The following is a 12,307-nucleotide window of genomic DNA, read 5'->3' on the forward strand; positions in this document are numbered from 1 at the left end:
ATCAACGGTTTCGACCTCAATCTGAAGACAAAAAAAAACATAAATATGTTTAATAGTTAATAGAGAAGTGAAGAGGTGTGCAAATGGCAGTTCGGTTAAGTTTTTAGCTGTAACCATATCCGTAACCGCTAGCTTCGGTTATGGAATTTTCTTAACCATAACCGAACCTCGGTTCGGTTAATGGCGATTATGAGACTCGGTTATGGTTCGGTTTAGGTTAATTTCAGTTCATTAACCGATCTAAGTTTGAACTCAATTTAAACTAAATAAACATATTAGGCAATTATTGTCTTAGTTACAATCGTTTTTATAAATAAAAAAAGACAAAAAATATGCATGCATAAGTTTTATACAATACATATTTATATATAGATTTTGTGGTTTTAGTGATGGATATTGATTAATGAGGCTATTTACATATGACAAATGCATGATCATTTAATGAGGCTGTTTACATACCTCCATAATTTACGGTCGGATTTAATTCCATTGATTAGTCACTAGCTTCTTTCTAGGAAGGTGAATGGGCTGAAATTCTATTATATGAGCTCCCCCTTCCCTATTGTTGTAGTTCTATATTCAGACTTGCTGCTCTACTATGATGGCTACTTCTCTTAGTGTCAATACAGCGGGAATTGGTGTTGGCAACCAGATGGTACTTACTGACCTCCGTGAAGGGAGTACCGGGCCCATCACTGTTATGGTCTGCAGAAAGTGGGACGTCACAAATGTCAACGGACGCTACATGAGCACCGACTATGTCGTCAGTGATGTAAAGGTAACTCTCACCCTTTTAACCCCCATACCCTTTCCCTTTCACGAGTTTCATCGTTACTGAAAGTCTGCTGTTTGGTTTGCATAGGGAGGTGTGATGCATTGTACCGCGCGGAATAACATTGCACACTACTTCTTTGACAAGCTCAAGGAGGGCGATATATATTTACTCAAGGGTTTCGCAGTCCAACACACCGATCAATACCGTATTTTAAAAGACAACCCCTTTGTTATCTGGTTGAATGGCTCCACGACTGTTAAGAGGGTTGACGATACCAGTGGTTCATTTACACGCTACCCGTTCTTACTTACTGCTTTTGAGGACCTTGAACCAACAGAGGGCAAGTATTTTGTAGGTATGTTTACTCTTCTCATGCTGGTCATACGGTTGTTTGCTTTTCTTATATTCAAAAATGGACTAATAAAGGTTAGAGTACTTATTGGTTACTAACTAAATTTCATATTCCATTAGCCGGTCCATGTTTATACTTGACTGCTGAATAGTATCATTTATAAAAATGAGTGGCTTATTACATTGTTTTGTAGGCCTATTGATAGCTGATTATTTTGTCCCCATTGATAGTTAGGAATTGAGAGATCATTTTGTACATAATAATTAGTATACTGACTAACATGTATCTATGTATTTATGGGTAGGGCCACATATAGGTACTTAGTGTGTCCGCAACGATAAAAGTTGGCCAGCTATAACACTCGCAAAACACAGGAATTTGCTACCAAGGTTTTTATTACTATTTAGAATGCAAACCAGGTTTTCTTTAAAAAAATAAAAAAAAAATGTATTGAAAATGTTCTGTTTACTATTACATCGTGGATCCTCAAGAGCTGGTTACACACTTACACATCAACGGTTTATGGAACTTATACTGTTTTGTTTACTATTACATCCAATTCACTCCAACATGTTCATGGTTATATAGAAATGTGAGCCGATTATGAGAGGGACTCAAGGAACTCTTATTGTTGCTTCAACTCTTCAAATTGTGGCTGGTTTTAGTGGACTTTGGCGTAATATCAGACGGTGAGTTTTGAATCATGTTCAGACCTGGTAATTCATTATTATTAGCATTATTTTAAAGTAGCGTCTTTCTTTGGGTGCTTTGTGGTTTTAGATTGTTTACATTGCTGCTTGATAATGGAACTGATGTTAATGCTACGAATTATTCTGGTTAGGTAATCATTCTTTGGTTTCGAAATTGACATGGGCATCCAATATTAGCTCCGGAGATATACTGACCGAAGTTCTGCTGTATTTCACGCAACCATCAGTAACGGAGAAATCGGAACATACCTGCTACTTATTCAGCCTTCATAGTTCATATTACCATATATTTTAAAAAAAAAGATGTATGAAATGTTTTTTGTTTGTTTTCTTAAAATTGGTTTCTTTCCTCATTTTCCAGGAATTTTATATCAGACATACAGACGAAAGCCCGATTAGTTCAGAAGCCGAGAAGCTGTTTAAAAGCCGCGGTTGAAAGAAGGGGACACAGGGGTGTGCGTCTCGAGCTATTCAACCCAGACAAACCCGGACTGTTGGGCCAAGTGACACGAGCGTTAGAGCAAACACGATGAAAGTAACACAGGCCGCGATGTCTACAACAATGGGTGTGTCTCTAACCATTTTCTATGTAACGGCCGCTGCTGGAAACCCGGTATTGCTTGGACATTATTGCTTGATAATGGAACTGGTTTTAATTATACAACTTAATGTGGTTATGGTGTTTTTTTATTTTGGCGTTTTGTGGTTTTAGATTGTTGTTAACTCCGAAGATATGCTGACCAAAGTTTTGTCGTATTTCACGCAACCATGAATACCGGAGAAGACGGAGCATAACTGGTGCTTATCCAGCCTTCATAGTTCATATTATTGTACATTTTTTTAGAAAAATTATGAAACAGTTTTTCTTATTCTGCTCAAATTGGTTTTCTTCCCAGTTCGTCGGCAATCAGCGCTGCTGCTTGCTCTGCTGCTCGGTCTCACAAGGTATGCACAAATTAGGGCAAAATTGTTTCAGTTCTTGATTTTTAGCTTTTGGTCATATCATTTTCTGGTCCCCATTCAGATTAATTCATGCACCAGGACTAATACTAATATGGATTGGCTTTGGTTTAAAAAATCTTGAAGATGTAGGTCAATGACGGTCACGGTTTAGGGTTTGATGAAATATATAATACACTATGTATTGTCAATGACGGTCACGGTTTAGGGCGAATGCTGTTAAACGGTTGAATAAAAGCGGTGAGTTTTTTAGCACTTTGGCGAATTCGGCTACTGATTTATTTGTTGTTGGAGTTGTTGTTTGAAGCTGCTCAAGCTGATTCAGGTATGTTAAAATGATGTTTAAGTTTATTTTTCGTATAATACAGAAGAGAACCAAGGCTAATCGTGTTAATGAGATATCTTGCTAACTCATCCATTTTATTTAATACTATAGATGTGGAGGGTTCAAATGAGAAGAAATTCTTTGTAAGAAGAAAAAAGAAGAAACTTCAACCAATAGGAATGCTTCATTAGACTTTATTTAATATTTATACTTAATGTAACTATAAGGGTATATTAGTAAACTTACATTCATCATTAATTGGTAGTTTCATCTTTAATAACTAACTATATTAAATTTGTAACTTATTTTTAAGATATATATTTTTCACAAAAAATAAAAATAAAAATTCATTTATAGTGTAGGATAAATACGAGGCGTGTAGGATAAATTACGAGTTGTGTAGGATAAATTTCAACATGTGTAGGATAAATTTCGAAATGTGTAGGATAACTTTTGATGTGTGTAGGCAAAAATATTTAGTGTGGAGGATTATAGTCTTAATGACTAATTAATTAGTCAAACATAATAATAAATGAGATGAGAAAAAAACTATTTAATGTTTTACAATTGTACCCTTTTATTCTTTTTCTTCTCAAAAAAAAAAAATTCTTCTCAAATGAACCTTCTCCTACTATAGATTTATGCATATCTAGACTTCTTATATTCAGTTTCCATAACATCAAAATAACCTTTGACAATTCAATTATTAACCCTTTTTACTACTCAAATGATGGCCATTTAAGACAGAACGGTTATCACTTGAGAGGTCACATAATAATTACTAACAAATCAAGGATCTAGAGAAATAAAAGATATTAATTTTCATGTCATCGTTAACTATTCTATAACGTTTTTTCATTTAAACTTTCATTCAAATAAAAACTGCCACAGGTCATCCCAAGAGCCTACGTATCATGTGACTATAAATACACAGCTACATTCAAGCATGATCCCTTTCATGATGCAACCTGGGACTACATATCGGAAAACACCTGCCAAAATGAAGAAAAACACTGCTGTTGCTAACTGTTCAGAAAGTTTGTCGAGGCTTGAAGACATATTACGCCATGGCCGAGAAAATAAACACCACGCGGTATCACCACTTTCTATAATTTCGATTGTTTCCCCCGAAGTCATTATTGTCCATACATAAAAGATGTTTCTTCTAATCCATGCAGAGTGCTGAGTTCAATTGTCGTGTGGTGATTAAAGGTAATAGCGAGGAGTGGTTCAGACTTATGTGTGGAGGAGGAAAATGCATGAAAGGTGTATCTGCTGATCAAGGGGAGCTCTGGTGTGCTGGCTGTGAAAACCCAGTTATGTTTCCTCGGGCAAGGTTTGGTTTTGGTATTCTATTATTATCTGCGTTGGCAAACGCCTTTATACACTTTGGCATCTGAAAAAAAACTATCAACAGGTTCCATCTTGAACTTGATGCCCTAGATTCCACGGCAAGTGTAGTCATCGTGTGTTTCGATGACACTGCACAGATACTAACAAACACCACTGCTCAGTCTATACTCAATGTGGAATCGGGTCTCTCGCATATCTACACCGTTTATTCCGAAAGCATCCAGGATAGCTTCACTCCAGTCATAATACAGAACTCTAACGGTGGCATCTCAGCGCTCCCAAACTGCTTGCACTCACTGGTGGGCACCACCAGAACCATCCAAGTTGACACATCCACATACTACAATCATGGAACCTTTGAGAGCTTCAACTGCAAGCGTGTACTCCCAGACGAAACCAGTTGGCAACCTGTTAGATCTACCAGTCCTACTCCCATGACTAGGATGGGTAAAGGGGTGATGACAATACCAACACCAGTTAAGCTTAAAGAAACAAACAGAAAGTACATGTAAGTTTCTATATATCCTTTTTACTTGACAAATTCAATGAACCACATAACTACATCTCCAATTGTGTTGTGTTTAAGAAAATGTCCAAAATTGAATATTATATGCTACAAACATCATATTTATTTCTTTAGGCCTCACTATACAACTGTTACTTATTAAATGGAAAAAATATGAAAACAATAAAATAATATTTTTATAGTAACATTGAAAAAAAAGGACAAACCTTAGCTCTCACAAAACCACAGAATGCAAGGGTGGAAAATTAACCAGTAAGTCGACCATTTCCGCCCGAATGACCAACGTTAATTTGGCCAGAAGCATGATCCTTTGAAGTGATCAGCCTATTGGAGGCCCAACTGCAAAAACAGTAACGAACGACACCATTGGTTTTGATATGGGCTTCTTCGATTTAAGAATACATGCGAGCCCACCAATAGATTCCCACATTCCGTAAGGTTGCCTTTATTTATATCTATTACAATGAAATTTGTAATGAATTTATTTACGCTTCTTTGTTCGTTTGGATATTTAGGTTTAATCATTGGTTCATGCTTTTTCTCCTATTTATACATGCCAAGTAGCTACCTAACATTTCCTTTTCTTCTTTCACAGCCCTACTTGTGCGGGTTTTGATTCAGATGGTTCTATGGATAGCGCTCCATGTGAAAGGTATGTTTCTAGCCTAGAAGCATATATGTTTTACACATCATATCCATTTGTGTTGTGCCACTACTTGACCACAATTACATTCTATCAATTTTTTGTACAAAATAATGGCGTACGAGCTACTAATATATGCGTCATCCAAGTTAAACTTCTTCCTAACATTTCCTTTCTTTATTTCACAGCCCTACTTATGAAGCTTCGTATTCAGATGGTTCTGTGGGTAGCGCACCAGGTGAAAGTGGACCGTCGACTACATAGCCATGCATTAGCGGCAGAAGATTTCGTGAATTATTGAATAAAACCGGGAGCTTCATGAACTCCTTTTAAGTTTTTTTCGCTGTAATGTATGTTTTTAGACTTGGCATACATGTTTGCTCTTAAATGGATTACGCAACAAATTTTCCTATTCTATGCACGCCTTAATTTTTTGGTGACAACTCATGGTACATGGTATTATCACGTTTTGTATGTCTTCTCTTGCATTGTCTTTCTACTAATTATCTTTAATCCGTACATAAACATTTTCCCCAAACGCACAGCAAAAAATACGCTAACTATTGGTCATGCCGTGCATCGCACGGGCCTACCCTCTAGTATACTTAAAAAATTAGTTATATCAACTTTTTTACAACCTTCATTATGAGTCTCTTAAATACATTTGTGTCTTTCAAGTTGTAATTGCCTTAATATTTTTTTAATGTTTTATAATTACATTTATATTATTTCAACTGGTTTCAAGTGAAAAATAAGAAATTTTTCCGCAATTTTACGACCATTACTTCATTTGGAGTTGTTGGTACTCTGATTTCGTTTGCCATCATATCGTTCGGTATGTTAAATGCTAACAATTAAACATCTCGGTGGTCTTATATTTTTTTAGGATGTGTTGATTTTATTTATGTTTATTAGACATTAACTTGATTATTATTTTTTTTTATTTCAGGGGCAACACGTCTATTTCCTTTATTGGATATTGGTTACCTTGAGCTCAAGGACTATCTCGGTATTTATTCTTTTTCCTCATTTTTCTAAAATTTTGATGAATTTTTAATTTTATGACGTGAATGTGATATATACCCGGTATAAACTTAAAATATCATATATACCCCTTTTAAATGAATTTTTAGTTTATGACGGTTTTACCCTTTTCAAACACATTACCTTTTTTAACCTTAATTTAATTTTTGCGCATATATTTGTTGCTTCCATCATAGCTTAGTCTGAGAACTCTTCTTAATTAAAAAGAAAATTTCAATCACAATATCACATGCAAATTTGATTAATTTGTTCTTTTTTAAATTGTTAGTTACGAGGAAAATAGGTAATGGTTTTTTAAGGTTCATTAATGATACTATATTTAGGTTAGCCACACAACTCTAAAATATGTATTTAAATCAAATTAAAAGAATTAAACTTTTTATAAATCATGTGGTGTCCAAAGCCATATAAATGAACCATCGCATTCATAATTAATAGTGTGCAAGTGGTAGGTATTTCTTAATAAATTGTTCTCTTTTATAAAGTCTAACATTATATAAAAATCAATTCAAGAAACTCTAACTACAAGCTAGGATACCAAACGTCGCTTTAAAATTAATTAAATTGCATTGTTTTATTGTCCCTCTTTGAATATACATGTCATTTAATATCATTCATTAGGATATGATTAATTTGTATACAGTTGAACGGTCTTTGGTTATGCTATAAGATTGCCGGCTTTGTTATGTTTGTAGGTTCATAGTTTCCTTTCCCCCTCTATTACCATGGCCAGCCCCCTTAGTTTGCAAACGTCCGACGGTGGTACAAGCAGTCATATGTTCCTTAGTGAACTCCGTGAAGGGAGCACCGGACCTATCATGATAATGGTTTGTAGAAAATGGGACGTGACAAGTGTTAACGGCAGGTACATGAGCACCGACTATATTGTCACTGACATAAAGGTAGTTTTTACCCTCTGCTATCCCACATTCTTACGTTTTTCTACTTCTGATTCTGAAACAAAAATCTACGTCTTTATTTGCGCAGGGAGGTGTGATGCATTGCACCGCAAGGAATAACATTGCCCACTATTTCTTTGACAAACTCAAAGAGGGCGGTGTATATTTGGTCAACGGTTTCGCCGTGCAACCTACAAATCAGTATCGGGTTCTTAAAGACAGCCCCTTTGTGATTGGGTTGCATGGTTCGACAACTGTGAAGCGGGTTGATGATGACGGCGGTCGTTTTGAACGCTACCCTTTCCTGCTTACGTCGTTTGAGGATCTCCAACCAACCGAAAACAAGTACTTCGTTGGTATGTTTCCTATACCCCACCTGGTATTTGTCGTTAAAATATTATTAGGGCGTATATTAAATGCAATCTACATCGAAATAATATAAATCTTTGATAATTATGTTACCGACATTGATATTTACAACAAAAAGGAGTCATGATAATCATAGTTATGATCATCAGAATCCAGGTTTTCTTATTAATGTTATACACATGAGACAAAAATTTTAATGTAACATATTGCGATAGAGTAATATTTAGTTAAAAGAAAATGCTAAAACGGTAATATTAATAGTAATAATATTAATAAATAAATAAATAATAATAATATTTTTCATATTTTTTAATAATAATAGTGTTAATACCTCCGATCGAGCAACGAACATGAGTAGGTAGGCGGCTAGGGGGGCAGCAGGGCTGCGCCTTTTTGATTAAAGACGCTAATGATTATTATTATTAAAATAGTAATTAATAGTAATAATAATATACAAATAGAATAATAATTAGTAATGTTAATAAATGAGTGTGAAAAGAATATTCTAAATTATACATGTTAATTTTTTTAAGACCAACTTAAAGCAGATTATAGACACGACACAGTTATTACAGTTAGATGTTACCGGTTGATATCATCAGTATGCTACGTGTTTTAAAATAATTAATGATGTGATTCAATTAACATAGGTAAAACAGCAAAGTAAAAGTTCCAAAAAAAATGTATTCTGTTTATAAATTTATGTCGTTTTGGTAAGTTGATCATAACAATAACAATACTACAGGGTTTGTAGTATAGGTGCAATGTGGCCATTAAATCATAAATGCAATACTTGGTGTTTTTATTTGGTGAGGGTAGAGCAGGCGATATGTTTTGTTTGCTAAAATGGGTCGTGTTAACATCGGGTACACTATCATATTTAGCTAAACATGTAATATATGACATAAAGGAAAAGTTGCACAACATTGACATGTTTAACATGATATTTGGCAAGTGGGGTTACATGCCGTTGACATACTTTTAACATGATTCAAAACAACAAGTTCAATAGCATAAAGGAATGTATACATTTAACTTGAAATAGTAACCAGTTTTCATATAAAAGGTTTTGGGCCCAAGATATTTACGATGATTAAGATCCATACCTATTTTATAAAAAATAAATTTAAATATATAGAGAAAAATATTTGCCTCGAAAATTACCGGGCTTGGCTGATCGTTCGGCTCACACTACCCTGGAGCCGACGCTGCTAACACCACATATGAGTCTTTGTGTTGAACATATATGTCAAATGTTCATATTAATATTGTCATTAAACTAAAGAGTGCATTTCATAATGTGAGACCATGTATACCTGGAGCCGAGAATTGCTAAAACAGAAAAGGAAAAGAAAAAAAAAAGCAAAAGGCGGGCCGCCGGGTTCAGTAAAAAGAAAAATAGCTACCGAATACCGAGAGTTAGTAAATCAGAATTGCAAATAATTTCTTGGAAGACATCTTTTTTCACTTCTTTTTGGCCGGCAAGTTTTGCCAAGGAAACAACTTATGGTCCATGGTTTAATAAAGTTTAAGCACGCCCCTTTGTAGGCGTATTGTCTTACATGTTATGCACCGCCCGTGTCAGACGTCTTACCACAAACAAACAATAGCTATTATGCATGTCGTGCATCGCACGGGCTTTCTCCCTAGTAGTAATAATAATAATAATAATAATAATAATAATAATAATAATAATAATAATAATAATTACTATTATTATTATTATTGTAGCGTCATTCGGTGTCTCTATTCTGGTTATAATCAAAATTATTTTCTTTTACAACAAAGAACTATTATCTTTTGCAACGAATGAATATTATATGGAAAACAAACTAACAAAAACCGGATAAAGTATAAATATGCGTGTGTAAATACTAATTGTGTTGATATTCGGGTTACAGGTTACTCTTAAAGTACTTCGTTTGAACCAGTAGGTGTCTCAAAAGTACTCGGGATTGATTTTGTTAGCCGTGAAAAAAAAATGAATTTTGCCTAAAAAACATATAAAACAATTCGACTTGATTATTTCAATTTATTGGTTAAAACTAATTTAATGGCAATTATACAATTCACTGGGTCCAATAATAACTATGTTAACATACCATTTACAAAATGCGATTGTCCAGTGGCAGAACTAGAACATAACTCAGGGACACCCAAAAAAATAATCACCTTGCAATCATACAATATTAAAAAAACGACAATAAATAAAGTAAAACAAATACCTAATAGATTTGTCATCTTCTTTTTTACATAGCTTGAAATCGTTCCATCACATCGTCGTCTTTTAGTTCATATAAAAAATCCTTTTCGACCGCACAAACCGTAGCACTTTGTTCAAAAATTTCGGGCCCATTTGATAGCGTAAATCCGTCTTGACAAGCTTCGATTTCGAAAAACATCTTTCAACGGTTGCGGTTGCAACCGGTAAAAGAAAAGCTAGCTTCACTACCCGATAAACTAAAGGACAAGAACTATGTGTTCCCCGTTTCAACCATAACACACGCAAGATCACTTATTCCATTCAAGTTTGCAAATTTATCATCATTGCTTATAGTGTGACGAAATGAGACAATATCACCCAAAAGAGTCCCTATTTCTTGTGGTTTCGTCATCACTTCAAAGAATTCAAGATTGAACAACAATCCCTAGTTTAACAACGAAAATTAGAAAAGTATAAACATACAAAATTACCAAGAATACAACTAATCAAATAATTCAAGAACTCAAGAAGAAAAAAATAAAGAACACTCACAATGTGTGTGTAAGATTGGCGGATGATCAGGGATTTGCAGATGATCAGCATTTCTGCGTCGTTCAGCACAACAACAGTTCAGCGACTTTCCCTACTCCTTAGTCGACGTTTGGTATCCTTGTGCCGCGTATTCAAACTTCAAAGTGCTTAATAAGTATTTTGGGCTAACATAGGCTTTGGGCTTATTATTTACAATTTTCAATAACAATTGATTTGGGCTCATTATTTACGATCTTCGTTAACAATTGATTTGGGCTTTTATAACAATTGGTTTGTAACTTGTAACAATCTTGTAAACTGATTTGGGTTGGGCTATATAAATTGCAATTTGGGCTTACAATTTTTTTAGGGGTGTCCTTTGTATAAAAATTAAAAAAAAAAATTTACACTATCGGTACAAACTTGAGCCGTAGCCCGTGCTACTGCTCGTTATACATTAGGTCCGCCCATGCGATTGTCATTATAAATTGTCTTGTTGGATGGCTAATATTATTACATAGTATTCTTATGTGCACATAAGGGTGCAAACGAGCCGAGCGGCTCGCAAGCTACTCGAGATTGGCTCAAGAAAAAGCTCGAAACAAGCCGAGCTTATCGAGTCCGAGTCGAGCTTGAGCCTAAAATAAAAGTTCGCTTGTTTATCGAGCCCGAGCTCGAGCCTGGCATGTGAAGCTCGTCAAGCCTTGTTGAGCTTTATTGTAAACGAGACGAGCCGATCGATCTTATTTAAACTTGTTTACGAGCCGACCCCGAACCTAAAAATAAGCTTATTTAGTAAACGAGCTTGAGCCCGAGCTTCACTTATCGAGCTCATGAGCCTGAAAAGTCTATTATTTATATGTTTTTATTTAATATTTTAATTAATAGATAATAAACGAGTAGAGCCCGAGCCGAGCTCGAGCTTGAGAAGATACCAACGAGCCGAGCTCGAGCTTTGAAAACAAAGCTCGAATCGAGCCGAACTCGAGCTCGAGCTCTCATAACTTAATCGAGCTCGAGCTCGAGCCTGGTCGAGCTCGGGCTTGGCTCGGCTCGTTTGCACCCCTATATGCACATATCAGAAATGATTTTTTGGTTGCGAAAGGTAGGGTGATGTTTTTTCCATTTTACATGGTGTTATTATGGATGACAGAAACCTGCTTTGTTTTGTTGAATCATCGCAAATACTCTCGCCAATAAAACCCACATGCACCCAAGTGTCACTTTCTCACTAATGTTTCTACAATTTTTAGGCTGCATGCATTTGGTATAGAAATCAAAATCTCTCTCTCTCTCTCTCTATATATATATATATATATATATATATATATATATATATATAGAGAGAGAGAGAGAGAGAGAGAGAGAGAGAGAGTAGGGTTCCCGCGGAAAGTATGTTTTTCCTAGAAAGTCTAGGAAGCAATAAGAGCGCGACATGTGGCATTGAAGGATTTTAACTAAAAGGGCAATTGTGTAATTTGAATATTATTTTAATTATGGATTATTTTATTAGGATAACTAACTAACCAGAAAATTATGGAAACTAAATATTCCATTTAAATCAAATTGACAGTTTCAATTTAAATCATACAAGACGCTGTGTTTCTTGACAATGTG

At 35.1% G+C, this 12,307-nt stretch overlaps 1 protein-coding gene across 1 annotated transcript; it reads left to right on the plus strand.

The window, feature by feature from the left end:
• Positions 1 to 7,413: 7,413 nt before the first annotated feature.
• On the plus strand, positions 7,414 to 9,868 carry LOC110913454 (replication protein A 70 kDa DNA-binding subunit C-like). Its single transcript, XM_022158284.1, has 3 exons — positions 7,414 to 7,590; positions 7,676 to 7,943; positions 9,858 to 9,868. Exons 1-3 carry the CDS (start codon positions 7,414 to 7,416, stop codon positions 9,866 to 9,868), a joined length of 456 nt encoding a protein of 151 aa, XP_022013976.1.
• The last annotated feature ends 2,439 nt before the right edge of the window (positions 9,869 to 12,307 follow it).

The sequence above is a fragment of the Helianthus annuus genome, chromosome 15 (genome assembly GCF_002127325.2).
Source record: "Helianthus annuus cultivar XRQ/B chromosome 15, HanXRQr2.0-SUNRISE, whole genome shotgun sequence".
NCBI lineage: Eukaryota > Viridiplantae > Streptophyta > Magnoliopsida > Asterales > Asteraceae > Helianthus > Helianthus annuus.